Source organism: Acinonyx jubatus, chromosome E4, assembly GCF_027475565.1.
Source record: "Acinonyx jubatus isolate Ajub_Pintada_27869175 chromosome E4, VMU_Ajub_asm_v1.0, whole genome shotgun sequence".
NCBI lineage: Eukaryota > Metazoa > Chordata > Mammalia > Carnivora > Felidae > Acinonyx > Acinonyx jubatus.
The window spans coordinates 1,266,866-1,284,216 of NC_069395.1; the positions used below are offsets into that span (position 1 = coordinate 1,266,866).

The following is a 17,351-nucleotide window of genomic DNA, read 5'->3' on the forward strand; positions in this document are numbered from 1 at the left end:
GCCCCCATTAGGAAAACCGTTCCCAGTCGCCGCGGGTACAGACTGGAAAAGGAGCTTTCACAACCCCTCGGGGCGGCGGGGTGCAAGGAAGCGGGGCCGCGGCTACGCGCGGAGGCCCAAGGGGCGCGGAAGCCCCCCGCCCGGCCGCCCGAGAAGGCGCGAGCATCTAGGTGGGCGGTCCCAAAACTGCTGCCCCGGCGTTGCCAGGCAACAGCCATTCAGTCCGGTTGCTGGGACACGCGTCGTCACGGCGACGGCTCCGCGCCGCGCACTCCGAGTATTTAAAGAGCAAGCGCGCGCAACGGCTGGGTGTCGGAAAGCGGCTTTCCGGGCCACCGCGGTCTCCCCTTCTGCCTCCCCGCGCCCCCCTCCCCCGGCCGTCCCCTCCCCCTCGTCCGGGCGCCGAGTCTCTGGTTTCCGAAGCGGACCAAACTCCCCGGCGCGACCCCGGTTCTGGGGCTGGTCCGGCTGCAAGCGGTGCGGAGCGGGGTCCCGGGCCCCGGGCGGGCGGGAGGGACGGGACGCGGTGCAGTGTTGTTCTTTCCCCCGCCAATATTGCACTCGTCCCGGCCTCCGGCCCCTCCGGCCCCCCGGCCCCCCCTCACCCCGAGCGGGCCGGCTCCAGCCCTCCTGGCTCTCGACCCGGACCACCTCAGATCCACTGGAGTGTCGCCGCAGCCACCGTGAGTAAGTGGGGCTGGGAGCACCTAAGCCATTTTCGGACCAGCCCCGCATCCTTCACCTACCTCAGTCCAGCACCGTTCTTCCTCCACCAGGCCCCCAACCTCCCCTAGATCTCTAACTCTCATCCTACCGGCCCTCCTCCTCACCCCTCGGCTTCCCTCCTGCTCCCCACACTACCCCGGAAAATCCCTAAAATAAGCAACACCAACTAGTGTGGAAAACCACTGGAACTTTATGGCAATGTGTTCTCTTCCCTGGGGTTAGTGCCTGAGAAATACCCCCTGAAAACTTCCCATCTCCCGAACAGTGGGGTCACCACCCCTCTGGGACTGAACTCCCGTGGGTGCCGGAGGAGGGTCTGTGTTTGGCTGAGCGGCTGCAGATTAGACCCGAGGGTCTCCAGGACGGACCCCAAGGCCAAAGGGGCAAAGACCAGGATTCTGAATCCGGCGGCCGCCTCTTCACGCTCTTCCCTGGAGCAGCTGCCTCCGGAATGGCTCGAAGTCCTCGGGCACGGTGTCTGAGGAGGGAGGAGTCACTAGGGTCAGAGGATGGGACCCTCCCAGGAGGGACAAGGGTCGGAAGGTCAGGCTGATCCACGTCTTCAGCCTCACCATTGCATCGATACTGGAGATTGGACCAAATGATGTTTTCTTGGGAGAAGCAGAATACGCCAAGGCGCCCCCCTCGCATGGCCGTGTCAATGATCACCCCGGAGTCTGCCACCAGCTGAGGGCCCTCATAGAGCTTCACCCTGTCCGGGAGAGGGGTGTCCGTTGGTCCGATGGGCACTGGGCCATCAAGCCCGGGCCCTGCTCATCCCCAACCCCCCTCGAGCTCACCGGGCCTGAGAGAGAACGGAAGGAGGGAGAGGGAGGAAGGAAAGGGGAGGGACGGGGGTGCTTTTCTCAGGCCTGGGGCCCCTGCCTCTTTGTCCTCCCCCTTTGCATCTCAAAGCACCAGCCGCATTCCAAGCGAGGATTGGGTTGTCATGACAATGAGCACAATGGGCTGGGGGGTGAAGTCACCCGCTTCCCAGGCTCTAGTCCACCCTCCCTCATCCCCTGCCCTGGCACCCTGCAGCCCCAGGCACCTTAAAGGGGAACCAACCCGAGTCCCGGGACCCTGGGCTCTTGCCATTGGCTGTCCCTTCCCTGTCATCCCCACCGACTAGGAGATGCGCAGTTGTGCACACGGCACTGAACCCAGAAGCCTTAGCTCCGCTACTAAGAGATGTGCCATCTGGGCCTCGGTTTACTCCTCTGCAAATGACGGCCCCCTCCAGGTCAGACACTTTGATGGGGCAGCTTCTGGGATGGAGCACGGAAGGGGCTGGAAGTGATGGGCCTCTCCACAGACTGGCCTGCGGCTTAGAGGCTCCCGAGATCGCCCCATTTCACGGAGGGGAAAACGGAGCACGGAAGAGGAAGGACCCGCCCAACGCTGCCTACAGGTCTTCCTTCCGCAGCGCCCGCACCAGAGCCCCGGCTGCCTGAGGACGAGGAGAGCGGGGCTGAGGCGGTACGTCTGTGGTGAGAGGGAAGAGAGAGCAGCGGCCCAGTCCTGGCCCAGGGCACCGGACACCGAGGAACGCAGTGGAGGGGCAGTCCGGTGGGTCTCGGCTAAAGGCGAAGGAAAGGCGGGGCCTGGGGTCCGGCAGGAGGGCTCAGCGCTCCCCTCACCGAATGTAGCCGACTTGAGGCCGGTGCAGTAGCTGCCAGCGGTAGGAGGTCTTGTCCCTCCAGCCCACGTTCCGGGGGTCAGTCCACAGCAGTCGCACCTGGTCGGGGGTGTGGCCAGTATGCCACAGGGCATTCCGGAGATGTTCACCTGGGCCAGACACGGATGTCACTGCCTGGAGGGTATCGGTGAGGACAGTGCGTTAGCCACAGGCCCCGAACCACAGGCTGGTAAGTGCCGGTGGCAGAGGAAGTCAAGGTGGGCGGGAGAACGATCTGGAGGGCCCCCCACCCCCTGACCCTGGGAGCCAACCTCCAGGCCAGATACCTGGGAAAGAGGGTTCCCACTCACGTGGGGGGTGGGGAGTCTGGGGAAGGGCCCAAGGAGGTGGCGGGTCTGGGCAGTTGCAAGACCTTGAGCTGCAGCCCGGGCTGAGCCACCGCCCGGAAAGGGGTGGCCTGCCAATACGTCTGCTCCGTCTGCTTCCACATGACCACGTAGAAGCGGCCGCTGTCCTGATAGCTGAAGAGAAAGCCTGCGTAGTCGTCATCTGTGACCGTGTTCACGTGGAAGGTGCCTTCGAAGTCCACACCGTTGAAGGCTGTGTATCCTGGGGGTGGGCGGGGTCAAGGTCAGGGCCGGCAGAGCTACCGGTGGCCCACTGTGGGCCAGGGGTGGGATGGGACGCCAGCTGTACATGTGGCCAGCTCAGCTCCCCACCGTCTGCCCCTGTGGGATTTCTCCACTTGGAACTTATTGAGCTGGGTGTCCCTTACATACCAACGGCCAGGCCGGGGTCACTGTTCATGGTCTGAACGATTTCCATGCCCTGGTCGTGGCAGGAAGGAAGGAAGCCCTGATCCAGTGCTCTGACCTCCCCCCCCCCCCCCCCCCCACCGCCCCGGCCCCTGCCAGCCCCCACCTGGCAGTCTGGTCTGACAGCATCTGCCCAACCCGGTGCCCTAGTACCTGGTTGAGCACCACCCAGTTTGGGTCAATCTGGGCATCACCCTCAGGATCCAGGACAACCGTCTGATAGGCCCGAAAATCCGTGAGGGTCACCTCCGCACTTTCGGGACACACGTCCAGGGGGTCAACCACCGCATCATTGTCAAAGTCATCCTCACACACGTCACCAACGCCATTGCCTGCGCAGGGTGAGGCCAGGCACTTGGGAAGGCCTGGCCGTGGCCCCGAGGCCGCGCTGCCACCCCTCCCTGGGCAGGGCCCACACCGGGCCAACCTTCTGTGGGGCCCCAGCCTTACCATCTGAGTCCTTCTGATTGGGATTGGGAACCAGGCGACAGTTGTCGGGACCAGGAGGCACATAATCTGGGATCCCGTCGTTGTCATCGTCCCCGTCACACTCATCTCCAAGGCCGTCGTTGTCGGAGTCCAGCTGGGAGCTGTTTGGCAGCTGTGGGCAGTTGTCCTTGGTGTCCTGATGTCCGTCCCCGTCGCTGCCCAGAACAGGCACCAGATAAAGGCTCTAAAAGCACCACATCCATCCCCGCTCTTCGGCGTGAGGTCTGGGGTGTACCCTCCATTCGGCCACACAGCCCCCTCTCTTCGGGGTGGGGACTAGGGTGTACCCTCCATTCGGCCACACCCCCTGCCATCAGCCAGGTGAGGTAAAGTCCCACAGCAGGGGTGGAGGGCAGACCTCCTGCTCGACAGTGGTGGACAGTCAAGGCTAAACCACAGAGGAAACTGAGTATGTGCTAGAGGAGAGGAGAGGAAGCCCTGTATGACCATCTAGCTCTCTGCCAACCCTACCTGTCCTCGTTGGTGTCACAGACATCCCCCACCAGGTCGCTGTCTGCGTCTGTCTGCGGGAGAGGGGCCGGTTCTCAGCATCTGTTGGTAACTGGAGGATGGCTGGCCCACTTCCTATCTGAAGGGCTGGGGCTCCACCCTCCGGCCCCCTACCCCGCACCACTGTACCTGAGTGGGATTGCTCATTTCAGGGCAGCTGTCACACGCATCCCCCACCCCGTCCTCATCCCTGTCTGTCTGCAGGGGGTTGGGGACTTTAGGGCAATTGTCCAGTCCGTTGGGGATACCTATAAGACACGGGGATAGCACAGAGCCGTCACTAGGACACGTCACATCCTCTTCTGCGTTGGTGAGAGCCCAGAGCTCACCTCCCACTCAGAGAAAAGCTGCTCAAGACCCCTGCCTGCGCCCCCTGCCCCCCTTCCTCACATTCCCATTGACCCCTGCCCCACGCCAGTCTCAGACTTCCTAGCTGCCCCTTGTGCCCACCTGCATCCAAATTCTTACAGGCCCCCCACCCCCCTCAGCCCCGTCCTGCACCGTCCCCGTCCACGTCGTTGTCACAGGCATCCCCTTCCCCATTGCCATCCGTGTCCTTCTGGTCATTGTTGGGAACGTTGGGGCAGTTGTCACAGGCATCCCCGAATGAATCTGTATCTGAGTTTTGCTGGTCCTTGTTGGGGAAGAGCCGGCAGTTGTCCTGGGGTGGGAGAAAAAGGGTCAGGCCTCCTTCACCCCCACACCCTTGACCCCATCCTGACAGCCAGCTAGCCCAGCCTCCACATGACCATCTTGCCCTGGCACAGGGCGTGTGCCCCCCCCCCCCAGCAGTCCTGGGGCCCTTCCTGTAGAGCTGCCAGGGGCCAACGGGGGGCAGGGTCATGGGGCAGGGCAAGGTGGGGAGCAGAGGAACTGGAAGGGGTGGGACGGCTAGGAGGCACCTCGACATTCTTGATCCCATCGCCATCGGCATCATCGTCGCACTGGTCCCCCACGCCATCGTTATCAGCATCTTCCTGGCCAGAGTTGGGGGTCAAAAGGCAATTGTCCTAAAGAGCAGGAGAGAGAGGCCGGATGGGTTGTGGCCTGCCCCAGCCAGGGTGCCTGCCCCCCCCTCCCCACTGCCCGCCCACCCGCCCCACACCTGCTTGCAATGTTTGTTGTTGTCCATGCAGGGCAGGGCCTGGTCCGGGTAGCCGTCGATGTCCGTGTCGGTCCCACACACGTTCCCATTCCCGGCCCAGCCCACATTACACTGGGGCAGTGGGGCGGGGCGGGTAGGAATGAGGGTCCCCGCTATCTCCTCGTGCCCCACCCTTTTCCCTGCTTCAGCCTCTATTCTCACCAACCGGCACCTGTGCCCAGGACCACCTCCCTTCCCTGCTCAGGCCCCACCCAGGCCCTAAGCGGGGTCACCAGCCCTACCCCTCTCTCCAGATTCTCCCTTTTCCTTCCAAGCCCCAGGCCTAGCTCACCGAGCAGGACACGGCCCCGTTGCGTTCAAAAAGACAGTGCGCATGGACGTGGCAGGGGCTGTGGGCTGGGCTGTGGCAGGTGCGGGCGGGGACGCAGCCCTGGCTCTGGTTGCCCACGAAGCCCAGGCGACAGGGACCACACTTGAAGGAACCCTAAGAGGAGGGAAGTGGTGACTCAGGAAGGAGGTCAGGCTGCCGGGTGCCCCAGCCGGCGGTGCGGGACCTCACTCCCTGCTCCTGCTCGAGGCCACGCATCAGTCACTTCCTCAGGTTCCCCTGACAACCTTTCGAGGTGTCTGCCGGCCCTGTTTTTCAGGTGAACAGACTGACGCTCGGAAAAGCCGGGCTCGCCAGTCACGGTGAGAAGCAGGACCCGGCTTCCAAACCGGTGCGGGGAACGTGTGCGCGTGGTGCCCCAGGGAAGGAAGCAGGAAGTAGGACGTGGGGTGTGGGTGTGCTCACGCGTGTAGGCGCACTGTCCCACCGCTACGGACGCGGTTGGGCCGCTCGGCTTACCACAGTGTTGGTGCAGATGGAGTTGGGGTCGCAGCCACCGTTGTTACCGTCACTGCATTCGTCGATGTCCTGGCAGACCTGACGGGACAGATCGATGACGGATCTCCTCGTGCCCCTGCCCATGGACACTGACACGAAGCCCAGACCCCAAACCGGTGTGAGCGCAAGGACCCATGTTCAACCCAGACGGCCGACCAGGCCCCGGCAAGGCCACGACCTCGTCTATGCGTTCTTTTTTTTTCAGTTAAAAAAAATTTTTTTAACGGTTACATATTTTTGAGAGAGAGAGAGACACAGAGTGTTAGCTGGTGAGGAACAGAGAGAGAGGGAGACACAGACTCCAAAGCAGGCTCCAGGATGTCAGCACAGAGCCCGACGCGAACCCACGAACCATGAGATCGTGCCCCGAGCCAAAGTCGGACGCTTAACCAACTTAGCCACCCAGGCGCCCCTCGTCTACACATTCTACCCGACCTGACCTGTTTGCTGGCGCGGGCGTAGTCAATACCCACACCGGACACCCGCGTGCCTTTGTAGCCCTGGGGACAGGCCTCACAGCGGAAGCCGGGCATGGTGTTGATGCAGCTGACGCCAGGAAAACAAGGGTCCGCGTGGGCACACTGGGGAACGGAGGACGATGGTCGGGCGCCTCTGCCTGTGGGCCGCCCCGGGGCCCCTCCCGGCTAGGCCCAGACTGCCCTGCGCCGCCCAGTGGCCCTCCGGTCTTGGCCACAGACTTTGTCCCCTCCCGTCTTGCTTCCTTTCTGGTCTCCCGGTGTCCCAAAGAAAGCCCAGGCTCTCGTGCTTCCGACCGACAGGCACCCCACCTCCTTGGGCCTCTCCCACCTCCCTCACCCCAAGTGCCGGTGCCCCTTCAAGCTGGCCGCCCCCACCTCATTGATGTCGCTGCAGTGGGTGCCATTTCCCTGCAGGCCGGGGGGGCAGGGCCCGCAGCGGTAGCCGGGGTACTCGTACACCTCCATGCAGTCCACGCCGCGGAAGCAGGGGTTGGGGCTGCAGTGCGAACGCTGCTCGTGGAAGCCTGGGGGGCAGGCGAGGTCAGAGCCACCCCGAGGCGGCCATTCCGGCCCCGCAGAGGTGGGGGGGACCGCCACCGCGGGGCCGGGGGCACGGGGTCGCCTGGCGCCCGCCCCGCTCCCCACTCACCGCACACCTGACACTCCATGATGGTGTTTCGGATCAGGGACATTTCCTTCACCTGGCAGACAGAAGGGCGGGGGGGCAGTCGGCTCCCGGCAGCTCCCCCCCTCCCCCTGCAGCACCACCTCCCTGGTGCAGGTGCGCTCAGACCTGGTCTCGGATGTCATCCCGCAGCTCCACCAGGATCTGGTTGAAGAGGGTGAGCTGGGTGACCAGCGCCTTGGTCTGCTCCCCTGTCAGAGCCCAGGGTGCAGAGAGGCTCAGAGCCGGGCCACCACCCTGGTCCCTCTTTAGGGTCAGAAGCCAATTCCCGCCGCTACTGCCCACCCGCCTCTTAAGTCCCACCGTGTCCTGGCCGAAGAGGCGGCGGGCCATAGCCCCTGGCCCCTCCCACCTTGGCCCCTGGCCCCTCCCACCTCCTCGTGGCCCACTCACCCAGGATGGAATGGAGCGCGTTGGTCACTGGAGAGGAGAAAACACAGTCAAGGGCGGAGTCGTGAAGAGGGCCAGGAGGAGGAAGGAAAAGAGGGAAGGAACAAAGGCCTGGAGGAGTCTTAGAATAGGGACAGGCAGGTGGATGGCAGGAGGGCAGAGGTGACGGGCGGGCAGCACCAGCTCTCCCACCGGGCGAGAGACTCTGCGAAGGGCTGCCTCACAGACCGTCAAAGCCCACACCTCCGGTCCTGGCCTGGCAGGGGCAGAAGGGATCCGAGTGAGAGGCGACCCAGAGCAGGGCCAGGGCCCCAGTCCACTCCATTTCCACACGCCCCTCCCCCGCCGAGCTCCTGCTTCCACAGTCCTTTTTTGGACCGATCTGCGAGAAGTGGGCGTTTTATTTAAGCAAGAACCTTTGAATATCCCTGTCAAGGAGACCAGGCAGATGGACGATGCTCAGAGCAACTGCTGATGGGTGACAGCCGCCACTGTAAGACCCAAGACCCTTCTCTTAGCCACTGAGACCAAGCAGTTCACTTTCCCACCCCTCACACGGAGCTCCGGTCTTCTCCTGGATGGCTGTTTTTCCCAGCCACCCTGGTTGGGGACGGGGGGGAGTGGTGGTGGCCTGAACCTGGGGAGTTTTGTGACCCACACGTCCTGGGATGGCTGTGTTATTTGGGGATCACAGACCCAGAGGCGGAGGAGATTGGGATAGGAGGGTCAGAAGCCCAGGAATGAGTGTTAAGGGGGAAATCGAGGAGATGAAAGTCAATAAAGACCACAGGATGTGATCTGGGGTCCGGAATGTCCGCTAACGGAAGTCTGCGTGTTACCTGCTCTGTGGATGGACTCGTCCCCCTGGAACGGACACTCACTCAGGGCTCCCACCCGGGCCATGGACCCGCCCAGAATCATTTTCATAGACTCCACAAAGCCCTGGGGGGACAGGAGCAGAGCAGGGTGGGAGGACCCGCTAACTCCTCCCACGGGGGCAAACCCTTTCCGCAGAAACACCGGGGCCTCCCTTCCCGCTCACCTGCATCCTCAAATAAGCCTTCTGTCCAGTCCTAATCTCCAGCCCATCCACCTCCGCTGGAGGAATGGGGGCCAGCCCTGGGAGCCCGGCGTGCTGGTCACCCAGTTTGCAGTCCACGTAGAGCTGCAGGGCGGGGCTGGGTCGGGAGGGACCTCGGAGTCGCAGGAGAGCTGTGTGCGTGCGCCCGTCGGCCAGGCCCGCCTGCTGCAGGTTCACCGCGTGGACCTTGCCGTCCTCCCGCTGGTACCGCACCAGCACTGCCCAGGAGGGGAGGTCAGTAAGGGACTGTCCCCCATCCCCTGCCTCCCAGCCGAGCCTCGCATCCACTCTTCTGAGTAACACACCTATTGTCCTCATTCAGCTAACGTCTCCCGACACCTCATACACGGCAGGTGCACACGATACGTGCTTTTCAAACGGGTTCAAAGACCAAGACTTTCTTACTCTTCAGTGGCATCAGATCGCTCTGTCCCCTGCTAGGGTGGCAGCTGGTTTTGCACCACTGAATCGTGCCAGGGATCTGCTGGACTGCTTTACACCCTTGCTAGGACACAGAGACGTGCCAGGGATCTGCTGGACTGCTTTACACCCTTGCTAGGACACAGAGACAGGCCTCCCCTCCCCAAGTGCAACATCCACTCCATACAAACATTAGGCCTCCTCACTCTACTGTTTGGGTACCTGGCCTTCTGAGGCACCTCCAAGCACCCCGAACCAGGTGCGCCCCCCCCACCCCCGATGCCTGAGCACAGCCTGATGGGTCCATGGGGCCCCAGGAGAATTAAGAGGGATGCAGGGGTGGGGATGAGAGAAAGTGCTCAAGGGGCACCACTGCAGGAAAGGAGATGCCCAGCAGTCACCTTTGTTGATTTTGCCCACAACAGAGGCCTCCAGCCATCGTGTGTTGTCCTGCCGAGAGTAGAGGCCAAAGAGGACACCACCCTGTTTGGGGGGCAGGCGGAAGGTGGACAAGAGGTAGATGTCCCCAGCAGTGAGCAGGGCGGTCCGGATCTTCTCTGCCACAGCGGTCATCTGCCGAGACTCGCCCACAGTCAGCAGGTCAATCACTGGCAGGCAAGGATCATCAAGGTCAGTGAAGGGATCAAATGCTAAGGCCTGCCCTTCCCCTGAGCCCTCGGGGGTGGAGCACCCTTCATCACTACCTCCACGCCCGCCACCAGGCAGTATTAGTCACCTTCTTGAAACTCAAGCCTTGCTGCTCTGGGAAGACAGGGCATCGTGCCTTTTTCTTCCCTCAGTAGTGCCTCCCCACCGGGTCTGGGAGCCCGCGGGCCTGAGGCTCTCTTGCAAATACAGAAACGGCGCCCGGCAACCTTGAGATGCCCCCACCAGGTGGCGCAAGGGAGCCACCGTGCTGATCCCAGGCAGAAGTAGCACCTGGTGCCCACAGCACAGAACTGGAAAAGCAGTTTCTCTTTATGCTGCTGCGTTTGGCTGCTTCCACACCCAGATGCCCCTCCTCCCATCCTGGGGGCTCAGCACACTCACTTTGGATGAGAAGAGCTGCCCACTGAGGGCTCCAACCCTCCTGTCTGCCTCTCCCCCTCGGGAATGCAGGACCGGGCTCCTGTGCCTCCTGTGTCCTGGCCAATCTGTGGTTTCCCTTCCAGCCAGTAATGAATCTGTGCCTGTGTCATCTGCTCCAGCTACCTCTCCCACACCCACAGGCCCATCCCACAGCCAGACCTCCGGGAGAGCCCAGACCTCTGGGTCCCCACCCCACCCCCCATGTCCCAGGGCAGCCAGGAGCCCTGGCTGGGGGTGGGGGGGTGAAGAAGCCCACCTTTGCACTGCTCTCCCAGAGCCTGGAATGCCTGTGGATGCTCAGACACCAACCCAGCCAGGCAGCCCTAGCATCCAGCTCCTGAGTCCTCTGCCCTGGCCTCGTGCTGACCTTGGCCACTTCCCACTCACCCAGTACCCTCTGCTGTTCACTCCTACCCCCATGGCCATGATTTCATCAATCTTCCATCCGGCTCAATTTCAGGACTCTCCCCTTGCCCACATGTTTCCTGCTACTAGGCTGGGGGCCAAAGGAGAGGAGGCAGAGAAGGGGTCTAAGAGGATGGAGACGGGCTTACCCTGCAGGTCCTGACTGGCACATGCGAAAGTGCAGAGGAGGAGAAGAGCCAGGGCCCCCCGAAGTTCCTGCGTCTCCATGCCGCTCAGCTGGCTCACTACCCCTGGCAGGCAGGCGGCTGGGAGGGGAAAAGGCTAGGCGGAGAGAGCAGGAGCGGGGGGCGGAGGGACTGGAAGGGGGAGTTGAAGGGGGGGGCCAGCAGGCGAGTGGGGGGGGGGCTGAAACAAAGAGCTGCCAATCAGCCTGGAGGCATCCCCAGCTCTGGGAACCAGGAGCACTGGGGAAGAGTCTGGAGGCCTCCCTGCCTCCTGCCTCTCCCTAACGGTCCTCCGTCCCAGGTGCCTCCCTCCCTCCCTCCCTCCCTCCCGGCGTCTCGCTGCTGGGGGCCACTACCGAATGCTACCGTTTCCTGTAAGTCGCAGTTGGGGAAGGCAGGAGCCCCTGGCAGGGGCAGCGCCAGACAGTGGGCATTATTCCCCAGCTGGCATGAAAGGGTGCCAAGGGAGTGGCGGAAAGTAGCTTGCTATCGTGCCCAGGGGATGCCCGCATGGCATGAACTTTGCTGCTCTGACGAAGTGAGTGCCCCTCATTAGGGTGGGGGTCCCCTGACACGTGACTCGCTCCTAGGAAAACTTAGAAGCGTCCGATGGGAAGCGGAGGGCGCGTCTAACACAGTGGTCAGCGAAGTGCTTGGAGGGAGGAATCAGGAAGGAGGAAAGGGCCTCCGGGGACAGGAGTAAAGCAGGGGACAGGCCAGGGGCCGCGGCCAGACCCGGAACACAGCGGGTACTGGCCGGCAGGCCGTGACCCGGATGAAGCGCAGGGGCGCCTCGGTTCCCGTTACCACGGCAACGGCGCGCGAGCCCCACCCCTCCCCCCTCCCCGGCCCCAGCCCGACCCGGCTCCGGCCGCCGCCGCCGCCCCTGTTTTGTTTCCATGGCGACAGGCGGCGCGGGGCCCGCTCCAAACATAACGCGCTGTGGAAAACATGCGGCGCGGGGGACCCCCCCCCCCCGCGGCCCCCGCTCCGGGCCGAGCCCCGCGGGGCCCTGGCGCAGCCCAAGCCGCGTGCAGATTTGCGAGAGCCCCCAGAGCCCGACCGGACGCACAACACCCGCTGGGCCGGGACCCGCCGCGCCCTCGGGGGTCCGGGGCTCCCCGCGGCCAGTGCGCCCAGCCTCCGCCAAGAGGGCCCGGGCGAGAACCCTCCCCCACTTCGGGAGCCGCCTCTGGAGCCGGCGGCGGCCGCCCTCCCCCAAAGCCCGCGGCCCCGCCCCGCCCCGCCCCGCTTCGCCCCGCCCCTCCCCGCCCCGCTTCGCCCCGCCCCTCCCCGCCCCGCTTCGCCTCGCCTCGCCTCGCCTGCGGCCTCCCCTCGGCCCGCGCCTCGGGCGGTGCGAGGGGCGGGCCTGGGGGGCGGGGCCGCGCGAGGGGCGGGCGGAAGCGCGGGGGGGGAGGTGCTTCCGGGACAGAGGGCGGGCAAGATGGCGGCGCCCATGGAGCTGTTCTGCTGGTCGGGGGGCTGGGGGCTGCCGTCAGTGGACCTGGACAGCCTGGCCGTGCTGGTGAGGGGTGGCGCCGTCGCCCTCTGCTGCGCCCTGGAGGACTGGGGAGGGAGCCGAACTAGCCGATCGTCCGGATTTGACCAGGGCGCCTCAGCACGGGCTCACTGGGGGAAACTGAGGCAATCAAAGACTGAGCCTGGCCGACGTAGGCTCAGTGCCCTGTGGCTTAACAGCCTGGGTTTTGCGCAGCCATAGAAAGAGGCCTGGTCGGGGGTTCAGGAAATGGGTTTTAGTCCTTGCTCATCCATTTACTGGCTGTGTGACCTTGGGGCTATCCCTCCCTGGTCTCTGAGGGCTGTTTCTTCATCCGGAGGTTTACTGAGCCTCGGCGATCTGAGGGTTCTCAGGCGTGGCATTCCTGTCTTCTCAGCCTCCCTTTCCTCCCCCTCCTCCTCCTCCTCCTCCTCCACCTCCACCACCTCCACCTCCTCCTCACTACACAGCATTACTGAGTTCATTTATTGAACCAAAAGGCCTCCCGCCAGGCTCTGTGGAAAGAGCTTTGGAGTCAGTTCGTTCACTTTATTTACTCACTGTTTCATTTAATAAGCATGTTATCAGGCCTCTCCCAGATACCACACCTTGGCGTGCAAAGATGAGTAAGACTTAGTTCCTCCCCTGTAGTTGTTTACCGAAAGGCAAACGTGTTAGCAAATAAAGGTAATAAGTTGAGGTGCCAAGGTTTAAGTAGGAGCAGGCCACAGAGACTCCCTCAGAAGGGCACGATCAGTGCTTCCAGGAAAAGGGATATACTGGGTAGGAAGAACTTATGAGGATGTTTGTACATCAGGTAGATGGCAGGAGAGGGAAGGCTTTTGCTGGCAGACCTAGTATTAGAGACCGGTTCACAACCCCCCCGAGCCCTGCGTTACCCATTGTAAAATGGAAACCATAATGTCCACCTCTTTGTGAGGCAAGTACCAAGCACAGCACAAAAAGGGTTCAATAAATATTTTTTCTTTTTTTCTTTCGTTTATTTATTTTGAGAGAGAGATCGCGCGTATGCAAGCAGGGGAGGGGCAGAGAGAGGGAGAGAGAGAATCCCAAGCAGGCTCCGCACTCACAGTCAGTGCAGAGCCCAACACAGGGCTCGAACTCACCAACCGTGAGATCACGACCTGAGCCGAAAATCAAGAGTCGGACGCCCAACCGACTGAGCCACCCAGGAGCCCGTTTTCGCTCTTCCTGATTCCCCTGTGGGGGCCTCTCTGCCTTCTGCTTCCTTCCCTGCAGACCTATGCCAGATTTACTGGTGCCCCACTCAAGGTGTACAAGATCACCAACCCCTGGCGGAGCCCTTCAGGTACCCAGTGTCCCTGGGGGGTGAGGAAGGGGAGGAGCAGGAGACAGACAGGAATGTGGTGTAAATACACATGGATAAGCAGCTAAGGGTCTCTGTGGGTGTCCTTTTCTCTCCATGTCAGGGACTCTGCCTGCCCTTCGGACCAGTCACGGCGAGGTCATCTCGGTGCCACACAAGATCATCACCCATCTTCGAAAAGAGGTAGGTGGCTTGGGTAGGAGGGCTGCCGGTGAGAGTGGTTGAGTCATGTCAACGCATCACACATTTGTCATCTGTGCCGAGCCAGAAGCAGGAGGCCCACAACTTCAAGGAGCACACAGTCTGATGGGACAGACACACTGTGTGGATTCAGTAAGCGCTCGGCCAGGCGTTAAGCTGGGGCGCTGGGGAGGTATCCGGAGGGACAGGGCCTTCTGCCTACTGGGCAGGGAAGGAGAGGTAAACGGGCTGATGACACCTAGAAGGGAAAGGAGGGCAGGAGAGAACGTTTGGCTCAGGTGAGGCCCTCGAAGGTGGCTCTGGAGAGGGACTTGTCAGGGCCGTTGTCCTTTTCTCAGGGCCCAGGTTGGGCTGGATATGGGGCTCAGGATGGACAAGGCGTAGAGCCAGGGTGGGGAAGTTGAGAGAGTATTACAAGAGGAATGGGGATATCCTGACTGTCCTTCATCCTGTCCTTGGCTGTGTGACCTTGGGCAAGCTGCTTCACCTCTCAGAGCTGTAAGCCCCTTCTTTATAAAACTAGGGGTTTAGCCGGGATGCTTTCCGAGGGCTCATCTAACTTTCGTGAGAACACTTGGCAGATGTAGGAGCCTCTTGTGTTTTCCCAAAGGTGAAGGAGCTGGGAGGCATGGGGAGAGGGGGTCCAGGGAGAAACCAAAGTTCCTGGTAGGGCCTGGGCCACCGCCCTGTTTCCTTATGTATGAGCACAGTTTTTCCAGTCTGCAGGGTTTTCTCCTAACACAGCCACATTGAGAGAGGGCTGTTACCCCATTCTGCAGGGGAGAAACTGAGGCTCAGAGAGATTTTTTTTGTGTTGTTTTTTTAAGGATCAGGCTCCAGAGGTCATGTGGGGACAAACCTCACTCAGGATGTGCAGAGGGGGTTGCTGAGGTGTGGCAGGCTGAGACATGGGGCGTGGGTACAACGTGCGGTGGTGGCACCGGGGCCATGGAATGAAATGGAACAAATAGCCAAGACCTGGGCATTGAGAGAACCAGCCAGGGGGCCCTGGTTCCTGAGGCCCGGGCTGAGGCCCACAGTGCATCTGAGCTCCACTGCGCCAGCCCTGTGGTGCCCGGACTGGGAAGTTCCTGTTAGAAAGTTGCCGTCAGCGGGCGTGCTTCCAGCTTTCCGTGGAGACTCCAGGAGCCGCTCCTGGTTTGCGGCTGGGGCCTTCCTCTCCCCCCAGCGGGCGCCCGACCTTGATGGCCAGCAGGCTCCAAGGCCCAGGCTCTCCGCCAACAGCAACAGGCTACTGGACGGGCCCAGGCGAGGGGGCCTCGGCGGGAAAAGCTGCCTGGCGTCCCTCTGCTACACGCAGGGGCCGGTGAGGGTGGTGCCGGACAGGATGCCTCCTTCCTTGGGGAAGGGCCCCTGGAGCCTCCCGGCGTCCCCCTCACGGTCATCTCCTCCACAGAAGTACAACGCCGATTACGATCTGTCGGCCCGACAAGGGGCAGACACCTTGGCCTTCATGTCTCTGCTGGAGGAGAAGCTTCTCCCGGTGCTGGTGAGTGTGCCCGAACCTCCCGACGTTCATGGCCAGGAAGGGGGGGCGGGGCGCACACGCACGCGACGGGGAGCCCGCCCTAAGTTAGGCAGGTGCACTGACTCAGACCTGCTTCGTCCCTCCTGCCCGCCCCCCCCCCCCCCATCCAGATCCATACTTTTTGGGTGGACACCAAGAACTATGTGGAGGTGACCCGGAAGTGGTACGCTGAGGCCATGCCCTTTCCCCTGAACTTCTTCCTTCCTGGCCGCATGCAGCGGCAGTTCATGGAGCGGCTGCAGCTGCTGTGCGGGGAGCACAGGCCCGAGAATGAGGAAGAGCTGGAGAAGGAGGTGCGTCTGGGGCCGGGGCCGCGGTGCGAGCAGAGCCCCGAAGAGGACGGTCGGGGACGGCGGTGGGGGGGTGCCCGGGGTCCCCGCAGCCACGAGTCCGCCCCGTGTCCTCTCTGCAGCTGTACCAGGAGGCTCGAGAATGCCTGACCCTGCTCTCCCAGCGCCTGGGCTCTCAGAAATTCTTCTTCGGGGACGCGTGAGTCTGCCTCCGGGGAAACTAGGTGGTCTGGGGGGTGGGGGGTGAGAGGTTCAGACGTCGCTGCGGGGCCCGGGGTGGCCCGGGCGCTGTGCAGGAGGTCCTCGGGACGGCCGGGCCCGATGACAGTGGGGCTGTGTGTGAGGCGGGAGGGCCGCCAGGCGCAGGAGGGGCCGCGGGGCTCTCAATGTGCCCTTTATGCAGCCCTGGGATAGAGTCCCATTCAGGGCCCGGCCGGCCCCACCTGGGGAGCCCTCCCCGCTCCCGGTGGGTCCAGGACTGGGCGTCCCGCCCCCCAGGGCTCCGCCCCCCGGCCCCGGGCTCTCCCCTGCAGCCCTTCTCTCTTGCTCCAGCCCCGCCTCGCTGGACGCCTTTGTCTTCGGCTACTTGGCGCCGCTGCTGCAGGCCAGGCTGCCCAGCGGGAGGCTCCAGGCCCACCTGCGGGGGCTGCACAACCTCTGCGCCTACTGCGCGCACATCCTCAGCCTCTACTTCCCCTGGGATGGAGGTGAGCGGCGGGCGGCTGCGGGCCGGGCGCTGGTGGGGGCGGGGTGGGGACACGGGAACCAACCCCCCCCCTTCCTGCCTCGCTCCTCAGCGGAGGTGCCGCCTCCACGCCAGACGCCAGCGGGCCCCGAGGCCGAGGAGGAGCCGAACCGGCGCCGGAACCAGGTGCTGTCCGTGCTGGCGGGGCTGGCGGCCATGGCGGGATACGCCTTGCTCAGCGGCATCGTCTCTATCCAGCGGGCGGCACCCGCCCGGGCCCCCGGCACGCGGTCCCTGAGCATGGCCGACGAGGAGGAAGACGAGTGACCCCGCCTCGCGCTCCCGGGACGGACTTTTCTACTCTCACACATTCCAGAGGCTCCTCTGCTTCTCCGTTGTTGGTGCGGCTGGAAAACGGGCGCCACTCCCATAATAAAGCTGTCCACGCGGGCTGCAGTCTCACATTCTCTTTCTTAAGGGACCGTCATCTTTCCAGGAGCTGCTGGCTGGTGGGGGGGCGGCCGTCGGGTGCCTGAGCCCCCCCTACCCCCCGCCCCCCACCAGTGCCTGGCTTCTGGGCTGCCTGTGCCCTGACACCGTGACTGCTTCCGCACGGCCCACGAAAGACACAGTCCCCCCCTCCCCCACACCCCCGTTTGGGGCCCAGCTTCTCTGATCTCCCTTTCCTCGGCCTCCCCCGCCCCCAGCTTGTGTCCATACAGACAGTGAGCTCACCCTGGGCCCGGGCCCAGTTTCCACGGGAGCCAGCACATAGCACACACTCACAGGCCGGGGGGGGGGGGGGGGGGGCGGGGGCGGGGCCGCCCGGGCTTCCCTGCGCTCCCTTTAGGGGCCTCCAGGCCCTGGCACCCACCA

The 17,351-nt window shown here is 63.3% G+C and overlaps 2 protein-coding genes across 8 annotated transcripts; one reads left to right on the forward strand and one right to left on the reverse strand.

Annotated features, from left to right (window-relative positions):
• Positions 1 to 896: 896 nt before the first annotated feature.
• Positions 897 to 11,078, reverse strand: THBS3 (thrombospondin 3). 7 transcript variants are annotated; one of them, XM_027048688.2, is made up of 23 exons: positions 10,869 to 11,078; positions 9,627 to 9,833; positions 8,767 to 9,023; positions 8,564 to 8,666; positions 7,728 to 7,754; positions 7,443 to 7,525; positions 7,299 to 7,350; positions 7,025 to 7,173; positions 6,611 to 6,751; positions 6,132 to 6,209; positions 5,616 to 5,768; positions 5,285 to 5,395; positions 5,082 to 5,189; positions 4,681 to 4,840; positions 4,309 to 4,427; positions 4,141 to 4,193; positions 3,631 to 3,824; positions 3,334 to 3,512; positions 3,145 to 3,193; positions 2,778 to 2,974; positions 2,367 to 2,539; positions 1,299 to 1,438; positions 897 to 1,204 (listed from the first exon to the last, which is right to left on the reverse strand). In XM_027048688.2, the coding sequence occupies exons 1-23, from the start codon at positions 10,945 to 10,947 to the stop codon at positions 1,146 to 1,148; spliced, it is 2,871 nt and encodes a 956-aa protein (XP_026904489.1). In that variant the 5' UTR covers positions 10,948 to 11,078; the 3' UTR covers positions 897 to 1,145. The 7 variants fall into 7 exon arrangements, 6 of the variants coding, with proteins under 6 accessions (XP_026904489.1, XP_026904490.1, XP_026904488.1 ...); XM_027048689.2 differs by lacking the exon at positions 10,869 to 11,078 and adding an exon at positions 10,276 to 10,738; XM_027048687.2 differs by lacking the exon at positions 10,869 to 11,078 and adding an exon at positions 9,962 to 10,183.
• Positions 11,079 to 11,140: 62 nt separating this feature from the next.
• Positions 11,141 to 16,931, forward strand: MTX1 (metaxin 1). Its single transcript, XM_027048697.2, has 8 exons — positions 11,141 to 11,278; positions 13,663 to 13,732; positions 13,854 to 13,933; positions 15,369 to 15,461; positions 15,611 to 15,793; positions 15,913 to 15,989; positions 16,343 to 16,497; positions 16,588 to 16,931. The coding sequence occupies exons 1-8, from the start codon at positions 11,264 to 11,266 to the stop codon at positions 16,800 to 16,802; spliced, it is 888 nt and encodes a 295-aa protein (XP_026904498.1). The 5' UTR covers positions 11,141 to 11,263; the 3' UTR covers positions 16,803 to 16,931.
• The last annotated feature ends 420 nt before the right edge of the window (positions 16,932 to 17,351 follow it).